Consider the following 19185-nt stretch of genomic DNA (forward strand, 5'->3'; position numbering starts at 1 on the left):
CTTGACGTGTACTTTTCATACTCTTACTGAACACGTTCGAAACATGTATGTGTCATGGATTTTCTTTAATTTCAGTACTTTAAAGTGTTAAATTGATTAAGTTTAAGTCATACTTCCATTAGAGCATTAGGTATGTGGGCATACAAACACATGCTTATCAAACATTTCATCCAAATGCATGATGCAGATAAGTACGAGAAGGATGCCAAGAAGTACTGGGACATATTTTATAAACGGAATGCAGATAAGGTGTGCCTCATACATCTTGTTGATGTGTATCATAGTATTAGGTTTACTTCTTCATGTATTCATGTGTTTCTAATGTTCATACATTTGTGCAGTTTTTCAAGGATCGGCACTACCTACATAAGGAGTGGGGGGCTTACTTTCAGAAATTGGTGGGTGCTAGCAATACTGTATTTCCACCCTCAAAATGTTTGACGTGGCACTTCATGCTGCCACCGTGACGTGTGTGGGCGCATCTGTGTGCACATGTGTGCATGCATGTATGTGTGGATTTATATATTTATTTATTTAGTTCTTAATAACAATTTTGGGTTCACTTGCAAGCATATTCTTGATAGACACTTCTTGTGTTGCGGATTTGAACTTTAGCTCAGGCTGATCCACCTTTTGGCAAAAGTCTTGAGAGGACATCTGGTTTCTTGAGCCAAATGCACGTGGTTTTGGAGGTACATCTTACGTTCTTTGTACCTTTAAGGTGATTTTTTTTTCCGGAGAGTGCCTGGTCATTTATGTTTGTTTAATTTTTCCTAGGCTTGGTCAGTGCAAAATGGCTACATTACTTTTCTCTTAAAAAAGTGGTCTTGAATTTCTCTTGTTGACTATGGATATCTAAATTTAAGGATGAGGACTAACTATTTATCATGGCAGAGTAGATAGGGTGTGGCGTAGGCAATACTTTGTTTCCATTGCTAGAAACCTATCCGAATCTGTTCATGTATGCTTGCGATTTTTCACCACGGGCTGTCAACTTGGTAAAGGTGCAATTTTTCACCTTTTCTTGTGCATGTGACCTCTAACTGGCTATGGACCTGGCTTGCATGTTATCGCTCCAAATCACTAAAGGTTTTATATGTCTTGTAGGCTCACAAAGATTATGCCGAGAAGCGCATCCATGCTTTTGTTTGTGATGTGACTTGTGATGACTTGACTTCAGTCATCCCAGTTGATTCAGTCGATGTTGTCACCTTGGTAAGAAACACAATTGGTATATAATCGACATAAAGAATCCCATTTTTTGAGGTGGCTCAAGTGTACTTTAACCTTCTTTTTTGTTTTAAGGTTTTTTGTTTATCTGCAATATCTCCAAGTAAGATGCCTCAAGTGCTTCAGAATATCAGGAAAGTTTTGAAGGTATGTTCAAAGACCCCTTCTTAGGTTATATTCATTAGAAGTTAGCAACAGCATATTGCGTTTGTTGTTTGAATTTCATGATATTAATCTACTTGTGCAGCCAAATGCTCATGTGTTAGTACGAGACTATGCTGCCGGTGACCTTGCCCAGGTGAGTTAACTGCTATCTTCAGTTATCTTATATGCATGGTTGTCTTTTACTCTTTGTTACTACCCCAGTAAGCACAGCGCTGGGAAACTTGACCATGGGGCATAGTTTGCACATCACTGCTTATAGTCGTAAGCATGAATGCCCGTCTAGACTTTAGAAAGATGGGGTTTTCGAGGGACAACTGGAAGGCTAGGGTTTCGTGATGTGTAGCATGTCAGGTCAGTCTCTTTGACTTTGAGTGGGACCACATCATCTTACAGGACTTGGACACAGAGGAGATGGGGTATTAGAGGTGTTCTATGGATGATGGAGCCATTAAAGCTTATGGGAGATTCTTTTTGGAGTTGGGGGCAGCACATGGCCATCCTGTGGGGGACTGACTTGCTTTCCACACAAAGGCAGATCGAGTACCGTTGATTAGTTGATGGGCACGCTAGGTTTGATACTAGATATCCTCACCTTTCACGTCCCACCCAAACCCTTGGGGGCTGATCATGTTTGCCTAACCTTCTCCATAGCTAGCTCCTTCCCAAAGAAGCCCTACCCTAAACCCATTAGTCACTATACCAAAGTCTATTTTGATTATGATGCAGATGTGGTTTATGGCTCCAACATTTACTATCGCCTCTCAAACGTAGACCTCTCATCCCCCTCATCCCACATTGAAAGAGTGCACATAGCGGAAGCAAAGGGGCACTAGAGTGTGCTGAATAGAGAGTGCAAGAGAGAGAGAGAGAGAGATGGAGCAACTACTCTGAATATACTGAAGCAAAACAGTCCCAAGCAAGCGACAAGTAGTCTCATAAGTGAGGGAGCAAAATATGTACAAGATTGAATGAAAAGTGAGAGGCCAGCCCCACCTATTTATAGGTGAGGAGGGCTGGCCGACTGGAGCTGAATATGCTGGCCGACTGGTAAAATACCAAATGGGCTGGGAAAAATCCCAGAAAAATATGGAAAAAAAAGGGGGTGGCCAGCCCACAATCAAGGGCCATGCAAAAGGGACCAAAAGGACACCAGAAATGGGTAGAGACTGGGGATGAATATGCTAACACACATCACGTCACAACTTACAGATATTCTCCATGAATCAGCCTAGATCTCGAGATCTCCTTCCCAACCACCACCACTCCACATCTAAGCCACCATCAGGTTCTTTGCCTCACCATAGTTGGTATGACGAAGAGTGCAAGGCGGCCCATAGGGACCTCTGAGAACAACAAAACATGGGGCAGATTACAGAGAAGCAAGCCCACCAGATGTCACAACGCCTCGCGCGCCGTAAGAAGAGGAGGTTTCTCAATGAGAATGAGGAAACACTTTACCACAGTCTTTTGACCTCCAATAGCAAGCTGGGATGGGATATTTTGAGGGAACATAGGCTGCCTACACCCATTGAAGATCCCATGATATGGGAGCAGCACACACGAAAGCTTTACCACAATCCAAACCCCATTTTTATTGCCACCTCACAGCCTGCCCGCCCCATCTCATCTAGCCTCTTCACACCTCAAAATGTAGCCAAGGCCATACATCAGCTTCAACCTGGGATCTTGTAGGGGAGCACATCATACACACATGCAATACACTTGCCCCTTTCATGGCTGAGAACTTTTAACCGTGCCCTTTGTGAAGGATCTTGGACAGCCAACACCATCATCCCGGTTCACAAAGTGAGAGACCCCCTAGACCCAAATAACTACTGCACTATCATGATCGGCCATCTGATGGCTAAACTTAATGAAACAGTCCTAACAGCTGAGGTGGGTTCTTTCGCTGAGAGGCATGGCATGAGTGCAAGAGGGCAGGCTGGTTTTTGGAGAGGTCTTATTCCACTCCGGATCACATTTTCACAGGGAGAACCATGATGGAGGAGGCCAAAGCAGAAAGAGCAAGATTTTCTGTTGCTTTGTGGACTTCCGCAAAGCCTTTGACATGTCCCCTGCGCTCGCCTCTTTCACCGATTACAAGAGTTGGGATTTTCAAAGCAGATCATCTGGGGAGTGATGGCATTATATGAGTCAGTGAGACAGGGAAGGTGAGGGCACTTGGAGGTATGTCTAGTATGATCACGAGCAAGTTGCAACATTGCAAGGATACCCTTTGTTGCACAGATCTGCAGCCCTAAGCTTCATTAAGAACATTGATGCTAAATAAGCATGATTAAGACAGAGGAGAGAGAAGAAGAGAGAGATTGGGTGTCAGGGTTTTCTTGTATTTAATATGGTACAAAAACGTTACATGACTGCTTGTACATGACTTAGGCCTATGGTCAGCCCCATAGGGGTGACCGTGGCCCTTCTACATGACCTTTACTGGTGACTAAGAATGATGGAATGACTGAGTGACTGAATGAATGATTTATGCCTTGATGTTTATATACTTCACTGAGGTGCTGGTCGGCCAGTTGCTCTAGACAAATATTCACTAAAATCTTCATTAAATGCTTCACTTTAACTGGAGGCTGCCCAAACCGATGCTGGCCTTCAATCAATGTTGCCGCTTGCTTTTTGGACCCACCCGAAGGCTGCCGACTGCTGTATAACAGCGTGGCTGGCTGTCAATTGGTCATCCAGACCCTCCATGATGCTGCTGCTGATGATGATCTGATGCTGATGACGATGCTGTAGACAATGTTACTACATTGATGACCGATGACCGATGATTAGACAGGGATTATGCTGTTCATGCTAAAGATTAAGCCATGGCATGGGCGTGCACGTGACATTCCCTTCTGCTAAATTTGATGACGGGGTGGACACTTTGTCATCCTTCGTCCTTGGACTGTTACTGACTTTGACCTTCTACTTTATTGCCTTTGACTTTAATTGTTTGAACACCTCTACTGTTGATCTCCACTTCCAAGTCTCGTTGAAGAACTGAGCATCTGTTCAACTACTGTCCCCATTCCTGCTTTCGTTTAACCTTGACATAGCATCGGGTCACCTATTGGAATTGATCATGCTTGTTGCTAGGCCTTTGGACTGATCTGAGAGCTTAATGAGGTACTGGGTATGCGTACCTACCCTTGGGAATGCTTCCTCTGGCTTCGCCTACTGCAGACCACTCCATCCACTACCCTACTGCATCCTTTCTGCCGGAACTGTGCACCTTCCTTGGGGAATTGCTTAGTGGGCTTAGCCTGAATGCTTTGATACTAGTGTTGCATGCACGGAAGCCTTGCTGTGCTGATCCATAGCCCTAAGCTTGATTAAGAACATTGATGCTAAATAAGCATGATTAAGACAAAGGAGAGAGATTGGGTGTCAGGGTTTTCTTGTATTTAATATGGTACAAAAAGGTTACATGACTGCATGTACATGACTTAGGCCTATAGTCAGTCCCAGAGGGGTGACCTTGGCCCTTCTACACGACCTTTACTGATGACTAAGAATGATGGAATGACTGAGTGACTGAATGAATGAATGATTTATGCCTTGATGTTTATATACTTCATTAAGGTGCTGGTCGGCCAGCTGTGGTGCTGTCGGCCAGTTGCTCTAGACAAATATTTACGAAAATCTTCATTAAATGCTGCACTTTAACTGGATGCTGCCAAAACCGATGCTGGCCTTCAACCAATGCAGCTGCCTGCTTCTTGGACCCACCCGAAGGCTGCCGACTGCTGTATAACAGCGTGGCTGGCTGTCAACTGGTCATCCAGACCCTCCATGATGCTGATGACGACGACGATGTTGATGATGGTGATTTGATGCTGATGAAGATGCTGTAGACAATGCTACTACACTAATGACTAATGATTAGACAGGGATTATGCTGTTCATGCTGAAGATTAAGCCATGGCACGGGCATGCACGTGACATTGGCATATACATAGATGTGATTTCAGAGTTTATTGACAGATTGGGAGGGCTATACTTGGAGACATGTTGGTGCCTATCCTACTCTATGCAAATGACATTGTGCTGATGTCTAGCTCCAAAGAGGGGCTGTAGAAGCACCTGGAGGCATTGCAAGCTTTTTGTGAGCAAAGGGACCTCACCGTTAACCTTGGAAAAACCAAGGTCACATAGTCTTCACAATACCTCACTGTTAGGACTGAGAGACATGGGATTTGCATATGTAGGGGAGAAAGTGGAGATTTTGCACTCACATTTCACTGGGCCATTGTACTGGATGAGACTAGCAACACATTCCAGGATTGCTAGGGGATATGCAGCTCTTGTGAGACTTGAGCGCGACAGTGCTTTCAGGCCCACTTCCATGAACCATTCACCAAGAGATGGCTTTTTGACACCCTAGTGACACCCGGCAGTGATGTATGGGGCACCTTTTTGGGTTCTCGATCTTGGTGGAGAGGATTGGAGGAGGGTGGAGAGGCTACAGGTTATGATGTATTCACGTATGATCAGGAGAAAACCATCAGTAGCTCGTACCATTGTTCTAGTAGAGTTTGTGGCGTCCCCACTAGTTGTGGATGCCTTGTTCCAAACAATCACATTTATACAAAGGGTCTACAGTTCAGATGGCCGGGACCGAGAGGGTCGAGAGTACCACCCCCTTGCTAGCTCCAGCTTTGGGAGATCCTTCAATGATAGCACAATGCACCCTGAATTGTGGACATAGACAGCCAGTACATAGTTACAGATACAGAGCCTATTGCCCTGTCAACGACCACTCGAGACCCTGCTACACACTTATTGTCCCCGTGGATTGCATCTCTATTTATGAGGATGTATTGCACTTTTACAGTTGAGCCTAAGTGTAGCACATAGGGCTTTCTTGACAGTGAGCTCAGTTTTAGCTTAGCTCTTGTTCCATTTTCAGTTTGTTATTCCATGATTTAGTTACTCGTGGATTCATTGTAACTTTGGTCCGATAGACCCTTGCGGTCTTTTGCAGATGTTAATATATCTTTCTTTCTCTCTCTCTTACCTTTGCACATGCTCGCACTATGAATATCTTCCATCCACCTTAGGTACACCTGTAAACCCTAACCCTAAAATACGATAGTTGGTATCAGATCCACGTCTCCAAACTACAGCTTTGCACCTGCTTGTGCTGGCCTGTCCTTGCCTGTGATTGTCGTCAAGTTGGTGTCTAGAGTGCACCCGCTTCCGCCCCTGTGACAACCGTTGATGTGCTACTAGCTGCCAATGCAATCACTAGACTCACCTGTCATCTCGACGATTGTCATCACTAGTTCGCATCGCCTACATGACATCGCCACCGTCGCTGCCATCTCCATCCCCATGACTCAGCTCCCTTGCTGCACCACCATCGTTGCCTGCTCTTTGCTCGCCATGCCTGTTCGCCTGCAGCCGCCGCCAACAGCTACTACTTGCTCACGTGCGCCTTACTGCCATTGCCAGTCTCGGCTGCTGCTCTCTCATCTTGGCCCGCCTGCAGATTATCTCGTTGTCCAACAAGCTGTGCTATACTAGCTCAAGCTGCAGCAAGTTTTCCACAAAAACCACATATCTACTCACCAAAATCTGTTGAGAAGTAGGATGGCGAGATGGTACCCTTTACTCTCTGCACTATAGCCCACAAAAATACATTTCATTCCCTTGTCAGCAAGCTTGGTACGGTGTTGCTTAGGCACACGAGCATAAGTCAAGCAACCGAAGACACCCATATGAACGACATATGGCTTTCTTTTATGCCAAGCTTCATAAGGAGTGATAGTCTTTAAGGCTTTGGTTGGACGCCTGTTAAGTACATATGCTGTACACATAATAGCTTCCATCCAAAACTTGTGAGGCAAACTCTGGCCTTTAACCATACATCGTGCCATCTCCATGAGAGACCTATTATTCCTCTCCTATACACCAGTTTGTTGTGGTGTATAAGGCACGGTACATTGGTGTTGAATTTCCCTTTCTGACGAGTATGCATTAAACTCTCTCGACATGTACTTCCTCTATCTTCATAAGGAGTGATAGTCTTTAAGGCTTTGGTTGGACGCCTGTTAAGTACATATGCAGTACACATAATAGCTTCCATTCAAAACTTGTGAGGCAAACTTTGGCCTTTAACCATACATCATGCCATCTCCATGAGAGACCTATTATTCCTCTCCTATACATCGGTTTGTTGTGGTGTATAAGGCACGGTACATTGGTGTTGAATGCCCCTTTCTGACAAGTATGCATTAAACTCTCTTTCTTGACATGTACTCCCCCCCCTCTATCTGGACGAAGGGTCTGCACTTTGCAACTTGGCACATTTTCAACCATGTGCTGAAAGTGCCTAAAGCACATAAACACTTCTGATTTTTTCTTCATAGCATAGACTCTAGACCCGGCTGAATCTGGAAAGGTCATCAATGAACGTGACAAAGTAGAGGCATCCTCTAATAGATGGTCCGCATCGGACCACATACATCACTATGTATAAGCTACAATTTTCGGGCAGCCCTCATTGAACCATCTTTGGGAAATGATGCAGAATGCATTTTGCCCAATGTGCATCCCTCACAGATATGTTAATGGGTGCATCAAGTGGTGGCAAAGCTGAAACCATGCCATGCCTTTGAAGGCATTGTAGACTACCAAAGTTTAGGTGACCAAACCGAGCATGCCATAGCTAAGCATCTGTCATCCTAGATGTGGCTGCAACTGCAAGTGCATCATGTGGAGCTCTGTCATGTACATCAAGCTTGTAGAGACCATGACATAAAGTGCCAGTTGCAACTATGATATCTCCATCACTGCAATCATGTACAGTGCATCTATCATCAACCAAACGGACAACTATTTTGGACCCAACGATGGCCAAAATTGACAGGAGATTCTTCTTGATCCGTGGCACATACAATACATTTGAGAGCGTGATTGTCCTACCAGTGGCGACAGTGAGCACAATCTTCCCAACTCCTTTAACATCACAAGAGGAGTTGTTAGCACATGTAACAATACCCCCCTTGGGTGCATCTCCCAACAATGAGGCAAATAGATGGCATTGTGACGTAATGTGCTTGCTAGCACCGCTATCAAAGTATCATATATCTCCCTAGGTGGTTTCTCTTCCCAATCTTTCTTCTCTAAGTTTCTCGCATCCACGTCATGCTCTCACCCCTACCCATATACCATCCTACAATCCTCCCCAAGTTAGCGACTCCATGAAGCTTACAACAACCAACTGTCATACTTGGTCTTTCTACACTCAGTTATTGCTGGAAGGAGCTGGTGTGGATGGATATCTCCACACCTCACTTGGTGGACCCTGCTTTGAGAAGCATACTCGTCTTATCATCATCCATTGCATGACTCCATCTGTATAGGCACAGTTTGTCTCTACTCGGAGTAATGCTCATCAGATGTGGACGGAGATCAAGAGGAGGTATGGGAGAGTTTCGACAGTGAAGATTGCCAAATTGGAGTCAGATTTGGAGAAGCTTACAATCAATGAGTCAGGTAACTTGATTGAGAAGATTGGACAGTTCACTCATATCAAGCTGCCAGCTTGAGTAGTACGTGAGCAACATCAACAATCCCATCCATAAACTACTTGGTAAATTGCTTGTTTCCTTTGATTCTTTTAAGGATAATATTTATTTCCGTGATCCTCTCCCTCCTTTTGAGGAAGTCGTAAGTTATCTCCACGACAAGTATATGCTTCACGGAAAAGGCAAGTCGGAGTCTGCTTTTGCTGTCTCTGACAAGGGCAAAGGCAAAGGCGTAAAAGGGAACTCCAGCATTAACAACAACAAAAACAAAGGCAAAGCCAAGGGTAAATAGGATTCAAAGGAGTCCAAGGACAAAAGCACTGAATGTGATTATTGTGGCATGATAGTTCATACTGAGGCTCGCTACTTGCTCGTTTGGGATGACTCTCGAGCAGCCAAAGCCAAGTATAAAGCCCAGGATGCTTCCAAAGCATCTGACAAGGACACCACCAAAGGCAAGGGCAAGGACAAAGTTTCAGAGGAGGGATATGCCAAAGTTGCATACATGGAAGTCAGATTCATCCACTTCTTCATAGGATTCACTCCTTGTGATCACAGAGATGACTTCTCCAGAAGAGGTCAATGACACACTTGAAGCGGTGGAATGGGTTGGTGATACTAGTGCTTCTGCCCACATGACCAATCAAGCCCATATCTTGGAGGACTACCAAGCTCTCTCTTCTTCAGTTCATATCGGTGACAACTCTTCGCTTCTTGTCACTGGTGTTGGTAATGTTTCTTTGGGTTCCTCTGCCACCTTACATGATGTTTCATATGTACCACGAATTTCCAAAAATCTGTTTTCAGTATACAAAGCTTCTTAGAAGGGACTTGGTGTGTACTTTGATGATGAGGTCATTGAAGTGATCGATAGGAAGACTCTCTCGGTTGTTGCCAATGGAGTCCATGATGGGGGTCTCTACAAGATCACCAACTTTTTTTCTCAGATTCCACAGACTCCCGTATTCGTTAGCTTTTCTCCCCCTTGATGGCTTTGGTTTTTGAGGTAGATACTTCTCTGTGGCATTCTGGCTTCGGTCATGTACTCGTAGTAGTTCCATTCTCAGTAGGTTTTTAGTGGGCTACCTCAGCTCAGATCTCTTTCACACATCTGCTCATCCTGCATGATGGGCAAGCATCATTGAGATGCATTTCCGGAGGAGGCCACACATCGAGCAACCTGACGACTGGAGCTTATACATGCAGATCTTGTTGGATCCATGGAGGTTGAGTCTCTTGGAGGGGCTTGATATTTTCTTCTTGTGGATGATATCACTCGCAAAGTCTAGGTATGTTTTTTTTGGCTCACAAGTCAGATGCTTTTGCCAGTTTCAGGACTTGGATCGTGATGGTGGAAAATCAGTATGGGGGTAAAGTTTCATTTCTCCGGACTGATAATGATGGCGAGTTTATACCGTTTTATAACTTCCTTACGTCGAAGGGCATTCACCAATAGACTATAGTTACACTCCTCAGCAGACTGGAGTTATGGAACGGAAGAACCGGACCGTAAAAGAGATCGCTCGTTCTTTATTGCATCATGCAGGTCCCTCTTGCTTTTTGGGGTGAAGGTGTGGCTACCTCAGTTTATCTCATTAACCGCTCTCTCACAAAAGCAGTTGAGGGGATGATTCCGGAGGAGGCTTTTATAGGACTCAAGCCTTCTGTTTCTCATCTACGTGTTTTTGGTTGTTGCTTATGTGCATGTTCCAGATTAGAAGAGGACCACACTCGCACCAAAGTCAAAGAGGATGTTCTTCACAGGCTACAGTCTGAGATCCAAAGGGTACCGCTTTTGGGATTTGGAGGTTGATGACATCATCATTTCCTGTGATGCTCGGTTTGATAAGAGCTTGTTTGGCATCGACTCCTCTCCACCTGATACGTCTTTTGATACGTCTTTCGACTTTTTGGATGATCCATGCCCGACATATGTTAGTGATCTTATACCTCTTCCACGTCTAGCTCCTCCTGCTTGAACTCCGGTGCTAGCTTCTACTTTACAGCTACCAGTTCTTGTTGCACCAGCTTTTACAGCTCCCAGTCCCTCTACGAGTTCTGCTTTGACTCCAAGATTACCCCCACCAGTGCTTACTTCATCACCTCTCCCAGCAGCATCGGATGAATCCTCTACGCAGCTGGATCTTCTTCTTCTTCAGCCTTTGAGAGGAAGGGTGGCCTACGTTGGTGGGTTCAGCAACTCTTTAGGGATTGAAACTCGCGGCGGCGGGTGCCCAGGGGACTAGGGCCTTTGACACACTTGTTGATACCATCAATGCATATTAAAACACTTAAACATGGCCACAGCCTTAACACATATCCATCATCACTTTGCATAAAACATAAAGCTGGACAAAACATCCACAAATGCTGAAAATGGAGCTTGCACGAGTGACACCGCGTAGAGGCCGGAATGGGCCGACCCCCCCCCGTGGAGTATTTTATTACCCAAGGAGAATAATATCATGTACAAGCTTTGAGGGCCTTACTCTCCCCACGGGAGATGCCGGATTATCCATATACAAATGCCATAACACAGCCCAACACAAGGCAACCAAGCCGGAACATAGGCTGTAGAATTGCCGAGCCAACAATATAATCCATATATCTCCGTGTGGGTACTGATTCTTCCCCAAAAACCACGGGTCTTCATGCAATAGAGCTAGTACAGCAAGTACAACTCTCCATTCAGCCGGTACAGCAGGTACAATGGCTGGTACAGTAGGTACAGTGGCTGGTACAGCCGGTACGGTGGCTGGTGCAGCAGGTACAAGTACAGAAGCTGGTACAGCAAGTACGGTGGCTGGTACAGCAGGTACAACAAGTACAAATGCTGGTACAACACATACAATGGCTAGAAATCATAATAAATGATTGAATACCCTTGCCTTCAGTATTTCTTCGCGATTGAAGCCTCCAAAACAGTCCCATACAGCCGGTATTCTTCATGGGCAGCCTTCAAGTGAGAGAGAAAGAGAGTAGCCATCATTAGAGAAGCCTTCAACGGTGGTAGAGGCTAGTGTGCAGCAAGAGAGCCTCATTTAATGAGGAGAGAGGGCTCCAATTTATAGAGTTGGGCCTCCCATGAGCTAAAATGGCAAGAGAAGGCTACGATGACAAGTGGAGAGCCACACAATAGCTGAAGTGACAAGTGTGAGGCCACTTGTCTCACTTTGATCCACTTTCTAACAAGTGTCAGGCCACTTTTCTCACTTTGATCCACTTTCTTGCCACATGTCCCAATCTAAGAGATGGGTCCTTCCATAAACTTTATCTCTAAAAATATCCCAACTCGTAGACATTCTGTCATAGGCACTTTGCCAACTCTTGGTATCTCCTCAATTCCAGATGTAATGACGCGAATAAAATTTCCATCGGAGTCGGGCCAAAAATAGCAACTCTCCTAAATTTTAGGAGTGTGGTCCTTTGTATTCTAGGATAATCCCCCATTCCCAAAGCTTGTACTTTCCAAATATTTAAACATCTTGGAGTCCACCAAACCCCTTTCAGATTGGGAAATGTCCAGGCTGGTGACAGGGATTCTGGTCTCATTGATGCATAGCTCCATGACTAGATCTCTACCACCACCCTTGGACCTTGCCGTTTATCTTAGACATCCACATCTCATCACACAGTGAATTATGCTCTCATGAGTTCTCTCCAGGAGATTGATGAGCCTGAGAGTCTAGAGGAGTCTCTTTCACAGCCGCAGTGGCAGCAAGCCATGGAAGCAGAGATGTCCTCTATTGAGAGGAATCACACTTGGTCTTTGGTGCCACGACCTTTACATCGTCGTGTGATTGGTGTGAAATGGATTTTCAAAGTCAAGTTTCATGGGGATGGTACTTTGGATAAGCACAAAGCTCGCCTTGTTGCTCGAGGATATACGCAGAATGCAGGTGAAGACTTTGATGAGACATTTGCACCTACAGCCAAGTATACCACCATTAGGATTGTTTTGGCTCTGGCTACACTTCAGTTGGCCGGTGTTCCAGATGGATGTCAAATCCTCTTTTCTGAATGGAGATTTAGAGGAGGAAGTTTATGTTGAGCAGCCTCCTGGTTTTGTGATTCAAGCATAGTTGTTAGGTACGATACCGTACATGAAAATATGGTATGATATATATTTTACGATAAAATACGGTGTTTTTTAAAAATACCTATAAACTTAGGTATTTCCAATTCAAGATATGGAGTAATTTAAAAAGGAGGGAAGCATCATAGTATAGAGGAAGCTCAAACCAGCCATAGACGAGCAAAAAAAAAAGACCATTATCTCCAAAAAAAAAATTATTTTTTGAATTTTTTTGGGGAAAAATCCATACGAGTCGGTACGGTATCGTACCGTACAGTATGGTGTCATACACTACGGATTTAGGGACAGGACACCCATGTGTATCTTCTGCAGAAGGCTCTTTGTGGTCTCAAACAGGCACCCCGTGCTTGGTATTAGAAGATTGATGTCTTCTTGTTATCTCTTGGCTTTGAGAGGGCATATGCTGACAACAATCTATGTGCTTCTTTCTAATGGGGATATTTGTGTCATTGTTTTGCATGTTGATGACCTCATCCTTTCTGGCTCAGATACTTAGCTGGTCACACAGGTTCAGTCCAAGCTTTTAGCGACATTTGAGATGATTGATATTGGCCTTCTTCATTATTTTCTTGGGTTGGAGGTTTGGTAGAAAGATGATTGGATCTTCATTTCTCAGCAGAAGAGCTGCTCTCACTTTATAGGTTGTCAGACTCTACACCTCTCTCATCCCATGGATCCCAATGCCAAGTTATCCAAGGAGGATGATACACCCTTGGTGGATTCTACAAAGTACCAGTAGATTGTTGGCTCATTGCTTTACGTTGCCAACACGCGTCGAGATATCTCCTATGCTATGAGTGTTCTCAGCTAGTTCTCATCAGCCGCTTGAAGGTCTCATTAGTCTTGAGAGTTCTTCGTTATCTTTGAGGTACTTTAGATTATGGCATCACCTATTCTAGTGGTGTTGATTTGATTGGTTTCACAGATTCTGATTGGGTAGGCTGCATTGATACTTGGAGGTCTACATCTGGATATTGCTTCATGCTTGGTACTGGATTGGTTTCTTGGAAGTCCCAAAAGCAGAGGACTGTTTCTGCTTCTTCCACCGAGGCTGAGCATAAATCCTACCTTCTCTCCTCCACTGAGACACTTTGGGTTCATCAGATTCTAGAGCATTTGTGTTGTGTTGACACTTCCCCGGTTACCATCTTCTCGGATTCTCAGAATGCTATTGCTCTAGCTTAGAATCTTGTGATACGGGGACGATCCAAGCATATTGAGATGCATTATCATTTCGTACGTGATTGGATTGAGTTGGTACGTCTTTGGCTGGCCTACTGTTCTACTAAGGACAATGTGGTTGATCTGTTCACCAAACCACTTCCGAGAGCTACTTTGGAAGTGTTACTTTAGCGTGTTGGTATTGGATCGCCCCTCTGGCGTTGAAGAGGAGGTGTTGGAATATATATCATCTCCAGAGGGTCTCCAGACACCTTTTCATGCTTGTACTGGTCATTTTATGAGACCTTGCATTTGCATATTTTAGCAGATATTATTTGGGATTTTTCTACCATTTTTCAGGCATTTTATAGCATTTTTATGCTACAGGATAGCTGTTGGCTTGTTGCAATTGGCCAACTAGCTCTCAGGAGGGATATATAAGGGTGTTCACCCTTCCCCTTAGTTTTCATCTCATTCTTGCATATTTGCTGGAGGTCATTGGCTGTAGAGATAGTCTCTTATGCTTGTAAGCACCTACGGGCCTCCCTCGTGTTCATTTTCAGCAATAATCAACTGTTTCCAGCCTTCTACAGAGGTTAGCCCAGGTGGTGTAATTAGACCCATTAAAAGGAGTATTTTCTGTAAAAGCATTTTTGGACATAGATACATGGAGGAAAGGAGATGGTGGGGTCCAGGATGGTTGGTACCCATATCCGGAGTGTAGAGGGTTAGGTGGTACTCCAGAATAATCACTAATACCCGGCACAGGTGTAGGACCTAGCAAGGGTACTCCATAAGATGGGATATAAGGCTGGGCACTCGAGGTAGGTGGAATGCCTGGCTAAGGCACAAATCCTTGAGTAGGCACATAAGATAGTACCGGTGTAGTACTTGTGATGGGTTGGTAAACTACCTGATACCCTAGAATGCTAGGTGGCGACTGTATGCTGGTGGGCAGAGTGCTGAGAGATCCGTGTGTTGGGTAAAACCTATACGCAGGTCTCCCTGTGGAGGTGCGGCCGGTAATGGCTGCATGCCAACACGAGCAGGAAGAAACATGGGTTGGGTAGGAGGGTTTTGTGCTTGAGATAGTGTAGTATTCCCAAACACATTAGGAGCAGAAATAGAAGGTGATCCAGAAGAGAAACATTGTTACCTCCTTGTACACCAGTAGTTTGAGAGCGTATGCTGCTCCTAGACTCTCTATTCGGGTTCACATTACTCCAGGGAGGATCGAGGGTAGTAGTTGGTACCAGATGGTGATCCTGTGCTGCAGAAGTGGACACCCAGGTAGTGTTAGGCACATAAGCACTCAATGGTTCATACGAACCTGGCACGGTCTTCGGCTGAGTTGATGACGAAGGATCTCTAGATGACCATGGTGGTACTTGTCCTCCCTGAGAGAATGCCCAAACCGAAGTCTAGGTTGTCCGCTAGATTGCGCAGTAGGGCTCTCTAGATAAGGCTGGATACCGGGGTGCAATACTGGCACACTGGCTGTAGGCATGTCACAAGAGGGCCTCTGATGTGAGATGCTGATGAAGTGATAGACTGGTGATGAAGCAAGGACGAAGTCGAAGCAAGAGGCTCGGTCGATGACGAAGACTCGCTGTCGAAGACAGCGGTGGTACTCTAAGTGATGTCGAGGGTTGCGAATGCAGGACTGCACAAGAGCAGTGTGCCAAGGAGGGATCCCGAGGAAGGTGGCTGCCAAAACGCAGATATGTGTGAGGGCAGGGTGCTGCTGTCAGTGGTGAAGCAAGGTGCTGCGCACAGGTTAGGCTAGGAACAGGGCCGCACTGATCTGGTGAAACAAATCGCCGATGCTGCGGCTGTAGTAACAGGAGCAGAAACGCTGCTGCTGGATGATGAAGAAGATATATGTTGATCACCGGGCTGCTACAGTGGTCTGCTGCGCAGGGGGTAGAGCTGATGATGAAGATGATATGTTAGTTGCTGGGCTGCTGCTGTGTGCAGGGGGGTAGATTCGATGGCTGCTTGATGATGATAATCGAAGTTGATGATCAATGTGATAATCGAGTTGATGAAGGTTCAGCCAGGCGACTACAGTGGTGTGTTGCACAGGTGGTAGAGCACCAGCTGCCTGATGATCTGTGTGCTTGTGTTGATCGATATGAGTTGGTGAAGTTGATGGGAAGGAGGGGCAGCTAGATATAGTGCTGGCCCTGTCAGCCAGCCTGGCCTACTTATAAAGAGCCTTTTTAGGCCTTTGTAAGGCCATTAATTGAGGGTTTGGGTGGCCTTTTTGGTTGTTGTAGAGGGCCATTTTGGACTCACGTGTAGTTTCTTAGAAAAAGTTATTTTGCTAAGGTGGTATTGAACTCGCTTCTACTTACAGCAGAAATTCTCATGGAAAAAAAAACTTCACTTAATTTTGTCTTTTTTAAGTTTGGGACTGAAACAATACGCTTTTCAATGTTTGGCCATAACTTATGCAGGAAAGGCTTGCCAATAAAGTCCAAAAGATCAGTCAAAACTTCTATGTCAGAGGTGATTGCACTGTGAGTAGCAATCTTTCCTTTCTATGCTTTTGGAAAGAGAGTATAACAAACGTTTTGAAGTGTTAGTGATATGTTTTTGGTGTTGGGCCTTGTACTGCAGCGTGCATTTTATTTCACCGAGGCTGGATTGTGTGATCTTTTCAAGGCAGAAGGATTTTCTTGTGAGACCGTCAAGGTCTTTGAAAAGAAAGTACAAAATCGCGCCAGAGAAATCACAATGGATAGGTCAAGTAGCTTCGATGTCCATGGAGGGCTAGCGTTCTTTTGATGTAAACTTGACACTATCATTTAAATCACCCCATCTGTCCAGGGGTGTGTAACATAGTGGTGAAGGTGTCCAACTCCTCTGGCTGATGACCTGGATTTGAACCCTGCTAGTTGCACCCTCTGGACGTGCGGTTGTCGTATCACTAATGCTAGATATAATCTCTCTCTAAAAAAGATTGAGTTTCCCTATCTATTATTACTTTGATTTTCAGGACTATCTGTGCTTTGGAAAGTTCAATTGTTTTTGTTGTTCTTTACAGGCGCTGGATACAAGGAGTGTTTTGCCTGGTGGATGCATTGAGTGTTTGTGAAAACACATTTGATCAACCCAGATTATCAACAGGTAATTTTACAAGTGAGAGAATGTTAATATGAAGTAAAAACTATTCCTAAATTTACCTCAGAAGCCTCGTTATTATAATTATTATTTTTTTCCAAGAAAAGATCCTTCCATTAGTTACCAAAATGCAGCTGAAATGGCTAAGTACATGACCCAGTCTCAATCACAGGAGACAAGAAAAAACCGATGAGGACACAGAGGCTCTTCCTCGGTTTTTTTTTTTTTTTTGGGGGGGGGGAGGGGGGGGGGAGTTGTTTAAACAGCCAAACAGGTGGTCTATAATGCCAAGTGACCTCACTGTCTCTATAACCTTGAGGAAAGGACCACTGCTCCAGGTCCGCAGAAAAGCCTCTTGGGTGTGTCTGCATATGGTCGGAGCCGCCTCACAGCCTCTCCCACTGGCCACGGAGGGTGTGAATGGTGTCCATACATATGCTTTGGATGGACTCAGCCGGCGGGGTGGTAGTGCCCATGATGGCCTTGCTGCAGCGAGCACACCAAATGTGCTATGCTGTGATGCTACTAATGATCTCCCACTTCTGACATGTGCCTGTGGTACTCCTCCCCTCTGGGGTTGCTGAAAACAGGGCTGCCGTGAACCTGCGGTGAGAGGAGAGAAGGACGAGGGCATGTCCTGTCTCCTCATATGCAAGGGCTGGTGTTGACTCAGAGGCTTAGGCAACCACCCCCCAGGTAATGGTGCGGGCAGTTGCCTGGTCCATGGTGACTCGCTGCTTGCTCAGTGGAAGTTGCGGATCAACCGCTGTACCTGTCCAATACATGGCTTGGAAAAGGGCCAGCAGGAGGTTATGTACCACATTGTAGCGAGGATGACTTGGTTTGCTACCACTACACTGCTGGCAAAAGAGAGCCTATTCGTGCTCCAATATAACAGCTTCTTCCGAATGTTCAGGAGGAGGGCGCAAGCTACTTCCTTGAGGTGATGTTGATCCCGACTTGATAGCCAAGATAAGGCACTTGGGAAACACTAGGAATCCATTGGAAAGATTCAACTGGGCGCCAAGCCGGGCCAGGGGATGAACTAATCGAAAATCCACACGACTTGTGCCGGTTGATCTGTGTGCCAGAGGCTGGGCAAAAGATCTCCACTGCATCCGCAAACCCTCCGAAGGTTCTCCACCTCTCCAGAGAGGTAGGCCGTTGTGTCATCTGCAAACTCAGAATTGAGTAGCTCCTCCTGAGACATGAGAGGTAGCTTGAGGCCCTGTAGTCCGGTCTCCATAGAGGCTTAAAAATTGATCATCCCTTCCGCCACAATAAGGAAGAGGAAGGGTGCAAGAGGACATCCCCTGGCATACTGAACGAGAAAGTGGGAATCCATCGCCCCAAGCACCATGAATGTCATGTGCACACCCATCAGGTGTACAAGTGGCATGGCATCATAAAGCATCCATAAACATTAAGCAGGACATTTAAGCATTAATCCAAGTATTTCTCAGGCATATATCAGCATAAGCATGTGTATGGGGCTGTTTCAGCTCCGTCTCCAGCACATAAAGTAGTCCATAGCATCTAGGACATTTAATAGCATCAGGTTGTGGGCATTTATGGCAGCCGACAGCAATTTATGGCAGCCTACAGCAGTCAATGGCAGCCGACAGCAGTTTAGAGCATTTATTGCAAGTCGTGAAGGAACAGAAGGCTGGCCGACTGCAGTAAAGGTACCCGACCAGCATCATCTCAGCATATAAATAGAAGCGCAGCATATTCAGTCCATTATCTCATCTCTCCTCAACGTTTCTCATCCATGGAGCAAGGGAGAAGCAGATCAGCAGTTTAGCCAGCATATTCAGCACATAGTTCATCATTCCTACCCTCCTACATAGAGGGAAGCCGGCA

The 19185-nt window shown here is 45.3% G+C and overlaps 1 protein-coding gene across 2 annotated transcripts in view; it reads left to right on the forward strand.

The window, feature by feature from the left end:
- LOC147606762 (uncharacterized) overlaps positions 1-19185 on the forward strand; it is a 68057-nt gene that overhangs the window by 44440 nt on the left and 4432 nt on the right. Inside the window, exons 2-11 of one of the 2 annotated variants that reach the window (XM_086791769.1) lie at positions 188-249; positions 342-398; positions 621-692; positions 900-1004; positions 1108-1215; positions 1306-1377; positions 1478-1528; positions 16656-16718; positions 16819-16943; positions 17246-17328. In XM_086791769.1, the coding sequence (XP_086647895.1) occupies positions 188-249; positions 342-398; positions 621-692; positions 900-1004; positions 1108-1215; positions 1306-1377; positions 1478-1528; positions 16656-16718; positions 16819-16943; positions 17246-17328 (798 nt within the window). Of the gene's footprint in view, positions 1-187; positions 250-341; positions 399-615; positions 693-899; positions 1005-1107; positions 1216-1305; positions 1378-1477; positions 1529-16655; positions 16719-16818; positions 16944-17245; positions 17329-19185 lie in introns of those variants that run through there. The other variant, XM_086791770.1, reaches the window with a different exon arrangement.

Source organism: Cibotium barometz, chromosome 57 (assembly GCF_041138505.1).
Source record: "Cibotium barometz isolate CiBa-2024 chromosome 57, ASM4113850v1, whole genome shotgun sequence".
NCBI lineage: Eukaryota > Viridiplantae > Streptophyta > Polypodiopsida > Cyatheales > Cibotiaceae > Cibotium > Cibotium barometz.